The 16,897-nt window shown below is 39.2% G+C and overlaps 2 protein-coding genes across 7 annotated transcripts in view; both read left to right on the top strand.

The window, feature by feature from the left end:
- Positions 1-89: 89 nt before the first annotated feature.
- LOC105430199 (nudC domain-containing protein 3) lies at positions 90-2,154 on the top strand. Of its 5 annotated transcripts, XM_089075925.1 has the most exons (6): positions 92-262; positions 340-445; positions 614-726; positions 941-1,511; positions 1,605-1,793; positions 1,928-2,154. In XM_089075925.1, the coding sequence occupies exons 3-6, from the start codon at positions 629-631 to the stop codon at positions 2,018-2,020; spliced, it is 951 nt and encodes a 316-aa protein (XP_088932051.1). In that variant the 5' UTR covers positions 92-262; positions 340-445; positions 614-628; the 3' UTR covers positions 2,021-2,154. The 5 variants fall into 5 exon arrangements, with proteins under 5 accessions (XP_088932054.1, XP_088932053.1, XP_088932051.1 ...); XM_089075928.1 differs by lacking the exon at positions 340-445 and having other exon boundaries at positions 90-262; positions 612-726; positions 946-1,511; XM_089075927.1 differs by having other exon boundaries at positions 91-445; positions 612-726; positions 946-1,511.
- A 1,454-nt stretch (positions 2,155-3,608) lies between these two features.
- The window catches only part of LOC105430200 (uncharacterized), a 25,766-nt gene continuing 12,477 nt past the window's right edge, over positions 3,609-16,897 (top strand). The window contains exons 1-2 of one of the 2 annotated variants that reach the window (XM_089077358.1): positions 3,609-4,228; positions 14,402-14,525. In XM_089077358.1, the coding sequence (XP_088933484.1) occupies positions 4,103-4,228; positions 14,402-14,525 (250 nt within the window). In that variant the 5' untranslated portion in view covers positions 3,609-4,102. The remainder of the gene's footprint in view (positions 4,229-14,401; positions 14,526-16,897) is intronic. The other variant, XM_089077357.1, reaches the window with a different exon arrangement.

Raw genomic sequence — 16,897 nt, 5'->3', positions numbered from 1 at the left:
AACGCTTAAAGTGCAGAAAGTGTAAGAAGAAACAAATTTGTCCTGTTCTAGGTACTTTTTGCACTCTTCATTTTCTCTCTTCTTCTCTTCAATGTTAAATTAGGTCTATTTCATTTTAAATGCATGTGATCAGTGCACTTTGAAGACCTCGATGGAGTTATCACTTAATGCTTCTTGAAGAGCCGCATCTTCTAAACAATTGACCGGCGATTTTCTGCATAAATTTGAATTCCAGCAAGTTTAGAGAAAGATTTTTGTCCAAGTGCGTTAATTGCTTTTTTACTTTCAACGCACAACACATATTATCGGACTGCAGAGGTTATTCCAAATATTTTTTAGACGCTGGGCCGCCTCGAGAAACGATAATTGAATTTTGACTAAACAATTGAATTATTTATTTCTAAATATATTTAACGACGGACGAAATAGCCGTATAGAATTTTAGGTTTGTTTTCTGTTCATTGGACTGCACTAGAATCTTCTAGCTTCCTTTGTCAATATATATATATATATATATATATATATATATATATATATATATATATATGTATTTTTCATCTTAATATAATGAGTATACACTAATTCAGTTACAAAAAACAAACCATTTGTAGAGATTTTTTATCCAATTATGGGGTCCAATCATGATCAAATATTTTTGCATATACTTCGTGAAGAGAAGAATATTAGTAACTTCTTGGATGCCTTTTTTGGATTTTTATATAGATGGTGAGTATTGAAGATATTAATGATCATATTCAGCAGAATGTCTATTTTGCATCTATTAGAAGTTTTGTGCTAAGATTGTTCTTTTAGATTTAGAAGAATAATCCTCAACTTAGAAAACATCTAATATAAATAAACATTCTGCTGAATCCTGCAGATTTTGAATAATAAAATAATAATAAAATTTTCTTTTTTATATGATATCATTTTGCAACAGTACAGATTTTTATGTCGAAGCAAACTCAGAGCAAAAATTAGGCTTTCCATCAGGAATAATGGAGAAACTTGTTTTAAATGCTATGTATAAATGGAAAGATGAATCGATTTTACAAAAGACTTCACAGAAGACATTATCTGTAAATGATAATACAAAAAGCATACAATCAAATCAATCAGTTTTGATACAAAATGAAGAATGCAAATTTACTCCTCCAGTTGAGCAAGAAATTGAAATTAGCTCGTGTAACGAATTTGATAATATTAAATCATCCTGTGTACAATCATCCAAAGTAGATCACATATCCGACAGTTATAATGGAGCTGTGAGGGATAATTATATTTGGACTCAGACTCTCAATGATTTAGATGTACTTGTAAAGATACCGGAACATGTAAAAGCATCCAAAGACACGGTCAAGATCAACATAAGCTCAAATGAACTTAAAATCGATGTAAAGTCTTCTACTTCATCAGTGGATTCTAAATGGGATAACATTTTTAATGGCAAACTTAGTTTTAAAATTCGAAGAGATGAATCTATATGGAGTATCGAAGGAAAACATATTAATGTGTGTTTATTACATATAAGCTATATAACGTTTTGAAATATGTCCTTAAACTTATCTAATTTTTAATGTCTACTTATTCATTTATATTTATAGATTCATCTTGAAAAGACTGCAGAGAGATGGTGGGAAGCCTTAATAATCGACGAACCAAAAATTGATTTAAACAAAATTGATTGTTCGAAACATTTTGATGACATGGCGCCAGAAGAACAAATGAAAGTGCAAGAATTGATGTGGAATCATCAACAGAAAGTCTTAGGCAAACCAACATCTGAACAAATTGTAATTATTTATATCTCGTTCATAATATATACATGTGTGTGTGTGTGTGTGTGTACACACACACACACACACACAGTATGTTCATATTGAAAATTATTTATTTTAACAATTTATAAATAATATCACATTTATAGAAAATGGAAGCTACTTTGAAGCAAGCATGGAATGCAAAAGGATCACCTTTCCAAGGTACGCCTTACGATCCTTCTATTTTGAAGTACAATTAACATATTTTAATGTTTCTCTAAATTGTGATATTTATATACGTTAGATACTAAATATTAAGTTATGATATATGTATATATTTATATTAAAATATTTATATGTAATAATTTTATAATATATATATATATTATTCAAATATCCATGTGCAACGATTTCATTGCCTTATAGAAATCTTTCCTACATTTTGGATGTTTTATAATGTTTTATGAGAATTGCAAGGGAGAAAAAAATATTTTTAAATAAAATTTTAAATAAAATTTTAAATAAAATTAATTAAAGTCATAATATGGACTTTCATAATTGTATTAAAAAAGAGAAAGTTTCAATTCAAAAGGTATGATGTAATAAAAATCGCAAAAAATACAAGATTAAATTTATAAATTTCCGTTTAATTATTTGCCGGGTGATTGATACTTTGATATAAAATTTATAATATTATTCGTTATAATTTTGCCTAATTAAATTTTGCAACTTAAATATTCTTTTAAATATTCTATACAGGTTAAATCACAGTTCTGAAAATGTATTTATAAATCTACATTAGAATGTTTTTCCAAGTCCGCATGGAAATCACAAAACTATTTTGACCGAAATTTGAAATTCCATTACGGTGATGGACGCAACCGGCTCATTTTCTCCGCAAATGCAACTTCATGACTATATTTTTCTATTCAAATCTGCGTGACAAATCTGCGTTTCCTTTTAAGAAATTAATAGAGTCTACGAAAGCGGAGAGCAACATTTCTGATCTCGGCGGTGACACCCTGCGAAATCACGAGCGATCCGAGAGTACGCAGAATGCAAGGAATTCTATGCTTTTCCTCGGCGTTTACGCCGACTTTATCTCACAATGGTGGTGGGATCGCTTGCCGCAGAGGCAGAGGACGAGGCAGGAGCAGGTACATAGCCTCGAAGAAACTGTTCTCATTTCATTGAATGCATGCGTGACTTTCCTAAGCTTTTACCTCGACCGATCCCAAGCGGATTTTCTCACACGTAGCCACGACGGTATCAACATATAAACACATATCTCCGCGTGAAATGTGTACATTCGACAACTATCATACCGTTACCAAAACTGCGATCGTAGAAATATGTATCTCCTAAGAGATCCTAAGGAAATCCGAGTGAAGCTAATGACTCGATTTTCAACAGCGAGGCGTGATAACAAGAAATAATCTCAAGGAATCCAATCTCTGATGTTTAATAGAAATTTGATATCGAGCGTTGCGTTTCTCCTGTGCGATCGCTTTCGGACGTCGGGCATCGTGATCGGAACACGTCGGCAATAATTGCTGTATGTTTCGGATTCGCGGTGTGGATGACAAAAGTGTCTCCGCGGCGACGTCGGGCGGGGGCACGTCCGAGATCGGTACAAGCGATATCATCCTCAGGAATTCCTACGGGACGAGACTCGGCGGGACTCCTTCCCTCTCTCCCGTCGGCGCCAGGTGCAACGCGGCAACAGGTCGCTCGTGTTGAGCACCGCTGCCTGGGTAAAACACAGGTAATATACCTGCCCGAGGCTACGAGTCCATCCCCACCTGGGATCCGATTCTCTCTCCTTGCTCTCTCGGCCGGCTCTCCGGCTGGCTTTCCTTCGAGGCGAGTCGGGAGTCGAGCCGTTAGTATCGTTGCCGTTGCGACAGGAATGGTGGTGTGATGTGCATCGCGGCGGAGCGCGCATCCTGAAGGACGGCCAGATACGCGGATATATCATCCGGAGGCCAGCCGAATCCCCCTCCGATCCCCCGCCGATCCAACCGTAGGGTCGAGAGAGAGAGAGAGAGAGAGAAAGAGAAATAGACGTTTTCGCGTTCTCCAAAACCTCCGGAGCGCGGTCCAGCCTTCCTCTTCGTCGCGCGCTTCGTGGCAGTCTCTCCTTCCTCGTGCGCGGATGCCCGCGTACAGTCGGTAGCAGTAACCACCACGTAATCGCGGTGAGTGCGAGGTGAAGCTAACGGAAGAGACGGGAGAGAAAAAGAGAGAAAGAGCGAGGCCGAAGGCACGACGAAGAAGAGGAAGAGAGAGAGAGAGAGAGAGAGAGAGAGAGAGAGAGAGAATACCGGAGATAAAATATCAAGATGCCGTGCTCCGCGGTGACGCTGTCCCTTGCCACCATAACCGGTATCATCGCCACTGCTCTCCTGGCGATCGCCTTCTCCACGGACAACTGGCTCTACACCGAGGTCAAGCGCGCTCAGATCCAGGTTCGTATTCGATTCTGAAGAACATTCGTCTCGATCACGATTTCGTTTGCCGAGATCGTTCTTGGTACCGCGAGAAAGAGGGTGAATGCGAAACGTTGAAGGTGGAAGAGAGTACGACGGAGATATATCGCGGATTTACTTTTTTACTCCCTTATTTATAGAAAAGAATACTTGGGAAAACGTCGATAAAGATGTCGGATGATGAATGCCTCGTGGTCGGAGTTCAAGTGTTTATTTTTGCGTCGAATCCTCATACGTCTTAGCTGAATCGGTTTCAAGGTTTCAAGGTTTGCTCTCTGTATCTTTCGAATCGTTAGATAAAAAATTAATCAAATATTGGTTAATTTTGCCTTTGGCCGATTTATCTTGAAACAGACAATGTGGACCATTTTAAAAATACTTGAGTAAAAATAAATATACGCTAATAGAATTCGCAAATAGAAACATTGATAAAAGCGGTCAATTTAATTTGCTTTTCCCTTTTCTTAATAAATGTAAAATAAAATAAATTTATATATAGCACCGAATTGCATTGCATAAAATATATTTCTATTTGATATTTTTATTTTAAAGCTGTTTCTTCCACCTTTCTATTTTTCTCACGGAATCTTTTTATCCACTAAATTTTTTTTTGCACGACCGCATATTTTTGCGTTTTAAATTTAAAATACATCGATTGGATGCCGTTATGACCAATTTTTTTTAAATTTCGAAAGGCAGCATCCCAAAGTAGCAAAGTAGCATCGATTTTTCTAGAGAATTCAAGATTTGGAATAAGTTTTTCTCAATCGTGTCTATCTGCATTTGAGAAGAACATTCAATAGAAGCAAGTGCTTCGAGATTTTTTGTGAGAACACGGAAAATTTCGAAAATGCAGCGTTCGATCAAAATCTTGAGTCTTCAGGAAAGAATTTCGACGGCGAATAGATAAGACACGTGACTTTTGTCGTGAGACGCTTTACGAAGAATCTCTTCTGAGAAGAGAACGTCACACAATGGAAATTGTTTGCCCGTGTGCAAGGACTCACGTTGCGCGTTAATGTATGCAATCTGAAGCATTGAAGGAAAAAAAAAAAAAAGTCAAAGTTGATTGTGAACGCGTGGGACGACGGATCTTCGAAATGCTGCACAGCTTCGTCGTCGTCGCGATGTCGTTGTTCAAGCTAATTCGATTTGGCTGCGAATCTGCCCCTCCGGAGGATCGTCGCGCAGTCGTCTTTGCTCAGATTGCGATTAAATTGAACCGCTGGATAATCCCCGAAGCCCTTCGTTCATTTATGGAAAATGGACACCTTCCTGCACCTTCCGAGTTAAATCGCATCCGGATCTCGTTATTCCTGGAGGCCGAGGCTGTCATCAACCGCCCGTGCGGTCGTGAATCTAATCTCTTCTATTTCCTCCGCATCGCTGATCCTTAAGGATGCGAGCATGCTGGACTTGAGGAACTCAACCGCGGCGCCAGATGGTCGCTGGAGCTTCACACAAAGTCCCTCGTCCTTCTCTCCGTTCTTCCTCCTCGTTGTTATTGATAACGATGGTCTCGTATCTTCTTTTTTCGTGTGTTCATGCAGCGACACGTGATTGTGTCATACTAATGAGTACAATTTCCGACATAGTTATAATCCCATTTTTGATCGTACAACAGGTATTTACTGATACATAACGAGTCAACGGTTCATTATAGTAATCTCTATGATTAAGTATTATCGTACTATTATATATTTTTGAGCAATCATAAACAATCTGTTTAAACTACAAGTTATATTTAAAATAAACGCATACGTCAAAATACGTAATTATTCATACCATCTGGAGAATAGTCTCTTATTTGAATTCAAATTAAACGATTCATATGTTGCGTATTTCATTCACGAGAATAATGTTTTCTCAGAAGAATCTCAGAAGGAAAAAATTATCAGGAAAGTCTTCATGCTTACCTATTAAAAGTTGATAAAATATACATTACGGATATAAATTTTTTCGAAATTTCGCTGTTTTTTTCAAAATGTTAATTCCTACAGTAAAAGAAGAAATATGAAAAATTAGTCCAACGAATTCAATACGATGTGTAGATTTTGTGTAGATTTTCTTAATTAAAATATATTACGACTGAATAATTAGAAGTACGGTCAATAAAAATTACTATTAATTAGCGAAGCTAGTACGAAAAGTAACATTAATTAGCGGAGAGATTGCATAATCTTTATTAAAAGGTTCAAGAGAAATGCGTTCTTCCTTAAAATGGGGAAGGTAGGAAATGGAATTCTCCGTGACTTCCGCCGTCCTTGTTGTGGGTGAACGTACGGGTCGAAGGTCAAGTTTACCCTCTAGGATCGTTGAAAGTCGGACGTTGTTCTCACGAACTTTCCGTGAAAAAACAAGAAGTTGTCAGCAGTACTTTTTAAAGGCTACGCCAATGAATACTAATGAGAAATATTCGAGTTATTTTTATTTGATTTTTTTCAACGAGAAATTTCAATCAACATCGTGGCAGACTCTTTTGAATATTTAAGTCGACGCTAAGAAAGTCGATTATCTAAATAAAGAAGTAGATCGATTATCACTTTTGAAACAATATATGAAATCAATGATACATTTTAATCGAGAGGCATCGATTCAATAATTAATCCCTATTTCTATCTATTCAATATAGAACTTTAATCTCGGTTTATTTTATTCTTTTATCTCCTTTTAATTCCACTAGAATTATATAAAAATAGAAGGTGAATTTAATCGAAATCAAAATTAATCTACTAATCTTGGTGAAAATAGGGTTAAAACTGTCAGAATTTATTGTTGTTGTCTCCTATAAGTTGTCAAATGTAACAATGTTATATTTGTTTATTAAAGGCAGTGATCACTCTTCTCTCTTTCGTATATTTAAATAATTTTTTATCAAATAAATTGAAAGGATTATAAAATTTAGAATAATGAGATTTCGAACTCGTGTCTCTCTCTCTCTCTCTCTCGGATAATCAAAATCGTTGATTTAGATTTTTCCTTCCCGTCACAATTTTTACTTCCGATTTCGCGGAAAGATTTTTTTTTAACGGGATATTTCGCACATATAATAAATCGATCCAGCGCAGGCGTTGCGAGTTACGTCACGATTTGACGCACGATGCAACTCGATGCACGCGAAATATTCCAATGTTGATGTAATTTCCTGAGCAATGAAAAAAAATCACGAATCTACGAATACAAATACAAGAGTAGAAATTATTAAATGACAAACGCGCGGATGTCCCCACGCGTCATTCAGCATGTGGGTGCCGCGCATATCCATTCAATACCGTCATTATTCAACATTAAAATTATTAGAGAATTCGTCATGTCGCTTCGCGATCAATGATCACATCTTCGGAGACGCAACACGTCCCGCGTGACGTTTTCCATTTATCGCGAGGAAACTCGTCATTCATGCATTTCTCCGTTTGACATTAGCACCGAGGTCGGTTATTCCAGGCAGTCCGGAGCCTGACGTCGATTAAATCGGATTATCTCGTCATTAGCGGAATCTCATTTCGCGAGTATCCCGTTCCTCATTGGGCCTTCCTCTTTCCTTCGGCCGGTCGCGAGGCGCCTTTCTCTCTCTTTCTCTCCTCTTCGCTCCGCTTCTTTCTCTCTCTCTCTCTCTCTCTCTCTCTCTCTCTCTCTCTCTCTCTCTCTCTCTCTCTCTCTCTCTCGTCTCGATCTCCCGACATCTCGTCCCCGTGCCTTCGGAACGATCGACATTCCGAGCCGCGCCCATTCTCGGCGCGTTGCTTCTCTCAACGAGTTTTGCGTTTGTTCGGTGCACCCGATCGCGCCGCGCGACATATGTCCTTTTACGCTGGATTCAGACGAGAGATGGATTTCCGTTCGATCGCAAGTTCCTCCGAGAGCGGATGGATTGCGCGTAAATGGATTGCGCGCGACGAGAATCCGCCCTCATTCTTGTTCTCCATTACAAAAAAGCCGCGCGAGAATGAATTAATTTTACATCTCAAAATCCTTTTTTCTTTCAGTTATTCTTTCTTATTTAGCATCTTATCTCGCGCCTGATCCTCTTCACTCTTATTGTTGATTTTAAGAGAAATTTTATTAGAGGGCCTTCTCTCTAACATAAATAAAGTCTCATCCATTTAAAATTTGGACATTGAATTTTCGATCCACGATCGTTGCGGTTTGAAACTTGAAGTCGGATTAGCGCGGAGACCTACTAATCCACTTCTCAGCGGAGGTGGACGCGCGACGGTCGCGAGGATCCGAGAGGATTTCTCATAGCGCGGAATCGCGCCGCGACGCCGCATGACGCGGCGTGACGCTCTGTTATTTTTTTTTTTTTTCGCACGAAGGAAACCGTGCGGTTCCCGGATTCGTCGACCTGGACGACCGGCCGGTTGGCTGCCTCACCTCCTCGCTCGGTTGGCAAGAAGAATCGACGTCGGGAGAATCGCGCGTACAGTTATGTCGCTCGCGCCGGCGCATCCTGGAACAGACGCGAGCAAACGCACGCTCAGACGTGCCTCCTCGCGAGGTGATAATTCCGCGGGCCCCCGCGGTCGCCCCGCAGCCCCCCGCGAGCCCCCGCGAGTCAGCCGGGACGCGACCTCGACGAACACGCGAGTAATCGACGATTAACGGGAAGACTCCGCGTGTAAATTCCCGACATTAACCAAATCCCGTCGATGAGGAGGCCCCGACGGTGACAACCGGCAATTCTTATAAATCGAGAAGACGCGAAGGTAGCGATTTTCCAAAGGACAAACTCGACGAGACGGATAACGATTTGTAGCCGCCTTAACGGTTTCGCACATCCTGTCCAGTGTTGAATCACGCAATGGAAGATAAGTTTCGGATGTTACCCACTCGAGAATATTTTACGAGGACAGTGAATTAATTCTCGTTTTCCTTTTTTTTATCTAGATATTTTGTTATTTCCTCTTGATGGTTCAAAGTGAGAGAGGCGGGAAAAGGGAGCTACCGATTTGGGAGAAAGGTGTCTAATTGATAGGATCGTCATTCGAGAATTTTAATTTTAATGTCATTTCTGGTGTAAACTATAAGGTTAAAAAGTCGATCTTGGAAATTAATTCCGTACCGTTGCATTATTACGTCCAACTGAGGGAAAAAGCGAACTTGCGCGAGATCGAATGTACTTTTTTTTTTCTTTTTTATCTTGCATCTACGAGGAGATTGTATTTTTCTCGGTCTCGTGCAAATTCAACGCTACCACTGCGCAGTAATTTTCACCTTACCGCTCCCGCTTTAATAATGAATTAGTCATAATGAATTCTCGCGCCTATTTACGTGATGTGTGTGTTATCCTGCCGGCAGAGGAAGGCTCGATCGCGCGATGGCCGATTACATCCTTTGTGTACATCCTTGCTTGTTCATCGGCATAGAGACATTCATTTAATATCTAGGCACACAATGGAGAAAATATTGGGAATTGGAGTACATATCAAATTTTGAAAATGAAAATTCGGAATAAAAATTAAACGCACTAAGATATGACTATACAGGAAATATTGGGAATAGGAATAAATATTAAATTTTGGGAATGAAAATTCGGAATAAAAATTAAACGCACAATGGACTCAAGTATAAAATATGACTATCTCTTATATTTATTTGTGTGTTCGTTGTGCGTTACGTTTAATCTTTTTTTATTCTGAATTTTTATTTCCAAAATTTATTTATTCCCGTTCCTAAATATATTTCCTCTATTGTACGCAGGATTTTATCCATGTGCACAGTAGCGTATTATTACATGATATTATATTCATCAACTATATAGTCACTGTACTTTCATTCGAGAACCGCGGTGACGTGGCGACCTGGGCGCGCGAAGAAAGGAATGTGCGCACCTGAATTCGCTTTGATATTCTTGTTGGACGTTGAGACAAACACGGGAAACGACTTTTGCGGATTATATCTGAAAATGCGATTTATCCGATCGAGGAAAGCAGGCAAACAGCGACGATTTATAAATCTAGAATTACACAAACATTACAAGTGTGTGTATGAGGGAGGGAAGAGGGAGAAAGAAAATTAGAGCAAATGGAAGAAATGTAAAGTATTCAAAATTATCGGTCACCACAGATTATTTTGTAAATTCGCGAATTGCGACACGCCGGCAATGCTACCGACAAATCGAGGGAATCGTCCAATCACGTGGAGGACTCTTCAAGGCCGCGACTCGCAATCCGCGGCGCTTTTTAAAGACGTTGAATGGCGTAACGCGATTTCGTGCGCGGAAACGATCCGGAGAAACTCGAGTATTGCACGAGTATTCTTCCTGTCCTGCCGAATGTATCGGACGAAGATCATCTTCACGACGCACTTTTTTATCGTCGCTCGAGAGCGCAACGTGTCCACATGTCTCTAAATTTTCGATATAATCTTACGCAATAACACGATGTAATTCATTTAATCATTCATTTATTAAGCTATGTAAATTTTCTTCGACATCTAAGAAAAGAATTCGATTTTTTATCGCAATTAGATAGCAAACACGCTGCGTGAGTTTATATAAGAAGATGGATGTAGAAAGCAGAAATGTTGCCGTATGTCATATTGATCGTATTCAACGGAGACAAGTTGTGCAACTGGTAGTCAAGTTTTCGTGTTTAAATAATAAATATATTCTTTCGATACAAACCTGATACATTTTAATGCATTAATCTGCTATTTCAATTTCTGTTTATCTAACGAAAGTTACAATTAGCAATTATTGATTTAAATTTGAACATTGTAAAAAATGAATATATTTAAATAAATGATTGTTAATAAGCCGGAGGATTTTTTCTATCATTACTTGTAAAAAAGAGATATGATTTAAGCTGAACAATTCATAAAATAATTCTGAAATTAAATAAAAAGAATCAATTATATCAATTATATCAATCGTATAAGTACTGAAGTATTTAAGAATCTATTTCTCAATATTTAGGAAAATAATTTACAAAAGGGAAGGTTTTAAACTCGATTATGCTGTTTAATGGTGCACGATGTTGACGGATACACGAAATTGCATTTGCCAATTGGACAATCCAGTCGTCGTCCGGCGTGACAGATTAATGCAAGAAATTTTTAAACGTAACTGGAAATGGATTAAATTATGTCAATTATCTTCCAAATCAACGTCGGACAGGCCTGTATTGCTCACAATCGGTTCCTCGAAATGTGATCGATGCACGACGAATTATTCAGATTCGGGGAAATCATCCGGTTGTGAAATTATAAATCACATGCACGGAAAAACGATCGCGACATGATCGGCCAGTCGAGGAAAAATTCAAATGAAAGTTGCCGTACGCAACACAACTAACTCGGCTCGTTAGCTAAAAATCTCGCTGCTCGCGTATGAGGTGAAGGGGGGGACTCAATCCTTTTGAACGCGAATCCGCAATCGAGCCGATAACGCCGACAATTTACACCGACGTAAACGGCGTCGATAATAATCCGTCCGGTACTGGAAACGACAACGAGAACGACAGGCTCAGTGAAAGCTATCGTCCTGTCGTTTCCACGAGCGAACGCAAATATTTTGCATAATCGCCTCTAGCCTGCCGCGATAATTATCACACTTTGTTCCGCAAATGAAACCGTTATGTGAATATACTACTACACATGGCTACAACGCGGAGTTAAAATATCACGGCAAAGAAACCCGTGCTGTCATCACGGAACTAGTTCTAAAATTACAACAAGAAGATTAACGTAGAGAAAATACGTACAAATTTTGCGGAAAGTTACACGATGCAAAGTATCGTAGGATTCAGAAAGGCTGACTCTCGAAGGCTGCATGAAAGATGGGATTCTTTACTCGATAATAATGTAATTATCTTCATCAATAATGCAATTATATATTCATCGAACCCCCACGACAGGTTTTCCTTTCTATGTCAAAGAAATCAGTTGGGCTCGACGATATTCCCGCGCTTGAGACGAGCAATGGCGAAACAACAACGTGAAAGCAGAATGGCGTGGCCTAGACGAGACCGGGAATTCGTCGGAGTCCTCCTTTTTCCCCTTTTCTCGCCAACTACGAGTGACAATTTTGCGTAAATACGCTACGTCATCCGGAGAGGATTTACATGTCGCGTTTTCGGACAACATTTGTTCGCTCGCAGGAACTTTCTCTTTAAATAGCTGAACTGAATTTTACAAAAAAATCAATGTTTCTTTGAAGTTTTATCAGAATTCCTGAGTGCTTGCGAGTAACGATAAAACTGGACCGAACCTCCTTTCTCTCCCGTTTATTTCATAGAGACGCAAGTTTATCGATTGCCTTTGCCGATGCGATAAAATTTATTATCCGACTTCTTTTTTATAAAATATAAAGTTACTTGGTCTGCGTAACGCGACAAAACAAAGTCGTTCCGGCGAACGTGCATCGTTCACCTTGCGCATTCTTTCTTTCGAGAGAAACTGCTCGGAACGCATGGGCGTTCGCCAAGGTTGAACACCGAAGCTTGCATCAGCGTCGTACGTCACGCTCGTACGATTATCGATTGGTAATCGAGGAAGAACGTAGGCCGTGGAATTTCAGAAACACCACCGATCATCACGTTATTGTTGACAGACGCTGCACGAACGTGTTTCTGCTTTCTCGCACAAAGCCACGTGTCCATCATCTAGACTAATCACTTTGAGAGCGATAAAGCCCCCAATCAACATTCCCTGCTTATATAAATGTAATATTTCTTAATGTTATTGTAAAACGAAATAAGTACGAAGCTTACGTTAGACGCATATTGCGTATAAAAATTGCATTTCGCCATAAGATTGCCAATTATATTAACATGTCCTCATTAACATTCGATAATTCCCTTAATTCGGAATTGAGTTTTTTCCTCAGCTAAAATAATTTAGGTTCTAATAATTTCTAAATCACTAAGAAATAAAAGGAGCTTGATTGCAAACTGGCTTTCCTCCGAAATGGATTAAATGGCATAATCAATCGCGCATCGGGATTAACGTGACGATTGCGCGGAGTCGTTGGTATTGTTTACGAAAATGAACGGAGTGTTGAAGGAAACGCTTTCGAAAGTAGTTGTACACTTTATCAGCGATCGACTCGCGGGCAGCGGATCGAGCGAAATGCTTCGTGGGAAGCGATTCGTATACGCAAAGGGAACACCGAGCACGTGTGTTTCACATTTTCGCCGCGCGGAAATGTTCCTCCTTTCCGTCGGCGACGACGGTCGCGATTCATGCGTTAAGATTTCCCGCGTGTATACGACGCGGGGTATCATTATACTTTCTACGAGACGTCGAATCGGGAAATCAGAGACGAACTTTCTAGAAAATAGATCGTAACGATCCGTGGATCGCGGACGATCCGCGGATCGATGAGGGATTATCAATCAACGGCAAAGTGAGATCGCTGCCGGGGACGGGGCACGTTGAGACACGCCTCTACCGCACGATCTGAAATTGCATTAAATTTCGAGGACGGTATTGGCGAGGGTACACATACACAACTCCAAACGCAAGAAAGCACACGGAACCTGCGTCGACACGCACGAGTAGACGCTGTCCATCGGTTCTTATGGGCATCATGGGCGGGCTCTTCGCGGAATATCCACGTCCCGCGACGTGAAATGAAGCGGGCGTCGTTTTCTCTACTCGTAATTTCATCCATCGCCAGTCGACGATACCTTAACCGGGCTGTGAAACTCGCGCGGTGATCTAAACGATGATTTTTGCGCCGCCGATCGAACTCTAAATCGATAATTTTCGACGTCCTGAATTTTCTTTCTTTCTTTTTTTCTTTTCTTCTTTTTTTTTTATAGTTAAGCCTTGACCCTGGTTTCGCGCGAGTCAACAAGCTCTTGAATTTAGAATACGAGTTCTAGGAAGGTAAAGTCGCTCGCGGTCTCTCTTTCACTTAAAAAGAGAGAGAGAGATGCTGACAGATGTTCTATCGCACAAGAACGCGGCATTCTTACTTTCTAACGATAATAACATTTTCGCGAAAGGAAGAGCGCCGTATACTTCATCTGCATTCGAAAACGCACACACGTAGCGTCCGGTAGCTCTCTCTCCGCCAAAGCGAATTATTCGCTGCGACTTTGTTCTTGCCCTTTCACTTTATCATCGTTAATAACGCGCGTTGCAACTTTCGTATGAATATTAAAAGTCGACATTTGGTGCTGTATGAATTTGTTGTCTCTGTTACAGCAATACATGACCAAGCATGCCGAGCAGAAACATTTGGTGGATCAGATAAACTCGAAATATTATTATTATACGAGGACTCAGGGTCTATTCAGGATATGTTATCCCAAAGAGAGACCACCAAGAGGTAAGACTTCTCAAGCAAAATTAAGCATTTAATAATTAAACATCTACGGGATTTAACATGTAAAATCTATCAGAAACTTAGCGTGTTAATTTCTGGAAATATTTAAAAATAATTTATAGTTTAACCATTTTTTTATAAGCGTCTTTTCTAACTGGAAAATATTTAGCTCGCTCTCTCTCTCTCTCTCTCTCTCTCTCTCTCTCTCTCTCTCTCATCAATAATCACAGGAGAAGAAAAGTTTTGAAATTGTAGCGTATAATTATTTATGTTATCATCTTTATAATACACAATCGTAGACAGATACATAGTTAAATAATTGCAAAGCATCGCGATTGACCGCTTTATCCATCTTTTTGATCAACATCCACGATACTATCTTAAGATCGACGATCCGAGTTCCTCGTTCAACGACATCCCTTACGCGGCCTTTACAAAACTTTCTACGTTACGATCTCGTAATGTCGTAGGTTATCCGATCCCACGTAATAGGTTAACAGTTTATAATCGGCCACATATGCGCGCACAAACTTTGGAGAAAGGTATTTTCTCCGGATAGCTCTCCGGCACGGTTTATCGCGGCGCTTTCTCATCCCAGGATTCATCACTGCGCACAGCTGGGCGTTATGTGTTTCCAATATGATAAATATCAATATAATGAATCGTAAAATCATCCGCAATTTTCCTTCTTTTATATCGAGAAACAAATACAGAAACAAATTAAAAAAATTTTAATATTCTTCGAAGCTGAAGCGTTTGCCTCATATGTAGATAAAAGCAAATCTTTCGGCGGAAAAATGTATGTAGAAATTATCCTGAAATAGTGCGAATTTTTATGACGTATGTACAGGAAAGCGAAGAAATTAATGCGAGTCAATTCAGAGTCAATGCTGGCTGTCGAGTACATCCGCTAGCTATTTACAACAACAACAAAAATGTGATCGTGTGATTTGCCAAGCACAATTTCAAACGAAGTGCCCGAGTAATGCCAAGTTTTTACATCGGATATCAACCGCGAGACTCCTTGTCTTAAATTACTTAATAGACTTAAGACTCGGATTCGAGGACTGCTGATATTTTTTTTTTTCTTCAGAACGCACGTCATAAGTGGACCGTTGCGATCGCGGTCGTTGCGAAACAGTCGACGTGCCAATCGATCGCTAATGCCTTGAAAACACAATCCGTGTTCGAGCTGCTTGCGTTTGTCAGCAAGGAGGACGAGGTTTTCTCAAAAGTTGACTAGAAACTGATATGAACTCAAATCTATTTTTATAGCATTTAAAAAAAAGAAAATAAAAATTTTCTTAAAATCAAAAGCACCTTTTTGAAGTTTGCGTAAGAAGATAAAAATTTAAATATTCTAATGTTATAATACAACACAAAATAATATGTTCGAGCAGCGTCGCTTTTAAAAGTGAGCCCTGCGATGCGTTAAATCTCACGTCATAAATCCAGCGTTTAAATCCGGAATAAAAGTACGCACGTTACGCATAAGGATGCGATCAAATCTTATTCCCCGTGCGTAATTTCGCATCGTGTATAACGCTCTATGGTTTGGAACGCCTTTCCAATTAGAAACTTTCTACAGTAATGACGCACGGTGTGCGTACGCTGAAGCTCAGCGACGTATAGCGATTGTATTTTTAAGGCAATGAGCAAAGAAAATCGACGACGCTTATATCTTTGTAGACAATTAAACCAATTAGGAATAATTCGTAACCGCAATGATACATAAATGCAGTCATACGTAATCAAACGATGATACATAGCTTACAATTATGATGTCAACGTAACTAACTGAATCCGTAATCAACGTAACTAACTCAATTATAGACTTAATCTTATGTAATGGTTCCGTTCATCACAGGAAATATGTGCCGATTAAGCGAATTCCGATATCAGTCTAGGTCACGAGTATAAATTAAGATATTAAAGCTGTTTATTCCAAATAGTTTCTAATCATCAATTCCTTCAGTATCCATTAAATTTAAATATAGTTTAATGAGTTCTATTGTCTTTTAAATTCTACTTCCAAATAAAAAAATAATTAAATCCGGATTAAAGTTAATGGATGTTGGAAAAATTGTTTGTAAAAACTCATATAATTGTAATAAGCGACGTTTCACATTCAAAATCTACCGCATTGTCCCTTGGATGTCAGGAAAGTCTTAAAATATGAAATAATATGGACGTCATTTTATTACGTCACACGAATCGCAAAATCGACTTTTGCATGCCTCGATGATTACGCAGTGTTCATTCCGTAATAATCGGAGATTACTGTGCGAACGTCAGCGCCGCGAAAGACGTGATTTGCGTACGATCGCAGCGTGTCGTAATCGCAGATCGGTTCGGCTGAAAAAAAGAATATCCTA

This window comes from Pogonomyrmex barbatus, unplaced genomic scaffold (genome assembly GCF_055798465.1).
Source record: "Pogonomyrmex barbatus isolate J1 unplaced genomic scaffold, ASM5579846v1 scaffold2, whole genome shotgun sequence".
In the NCBI taxonomy this organism is placed as follows: Eukaryota; Metazoa; Arthropoda; class Insecta; order Hymenoptera; family Formicidae; genus Pogonomyrmex; species Pogonomyrmex barbatus.
This window is presented reverse-complemented; position numbering and strand designations above follow the sequence as displayed.

Excerpts from the sequence above, each read along its gene's own strand:
- LOC105430199 (XM_089075926.1), top strand. The coding sequence starts at position 629 with ATGGGGTCCAATCATGATCAAATATTTTTGCATATACTTCGTGAAGAG. Across the intron at positions 727-940 it reads TTTGGATTTTTATATAGATG|TACAGATTTTTATGTCGAAG; the intron begins GTGAGTATTGAA and ends ATTTTGCAACAG. Across the intron at positions 1,512-1,604 it reads TCGAAGGAAAACATATTAAT|ATTCATCTTGAAAAGACTGC; the intron begins GTGTGTTTATTA and ends TTATATTTATAG.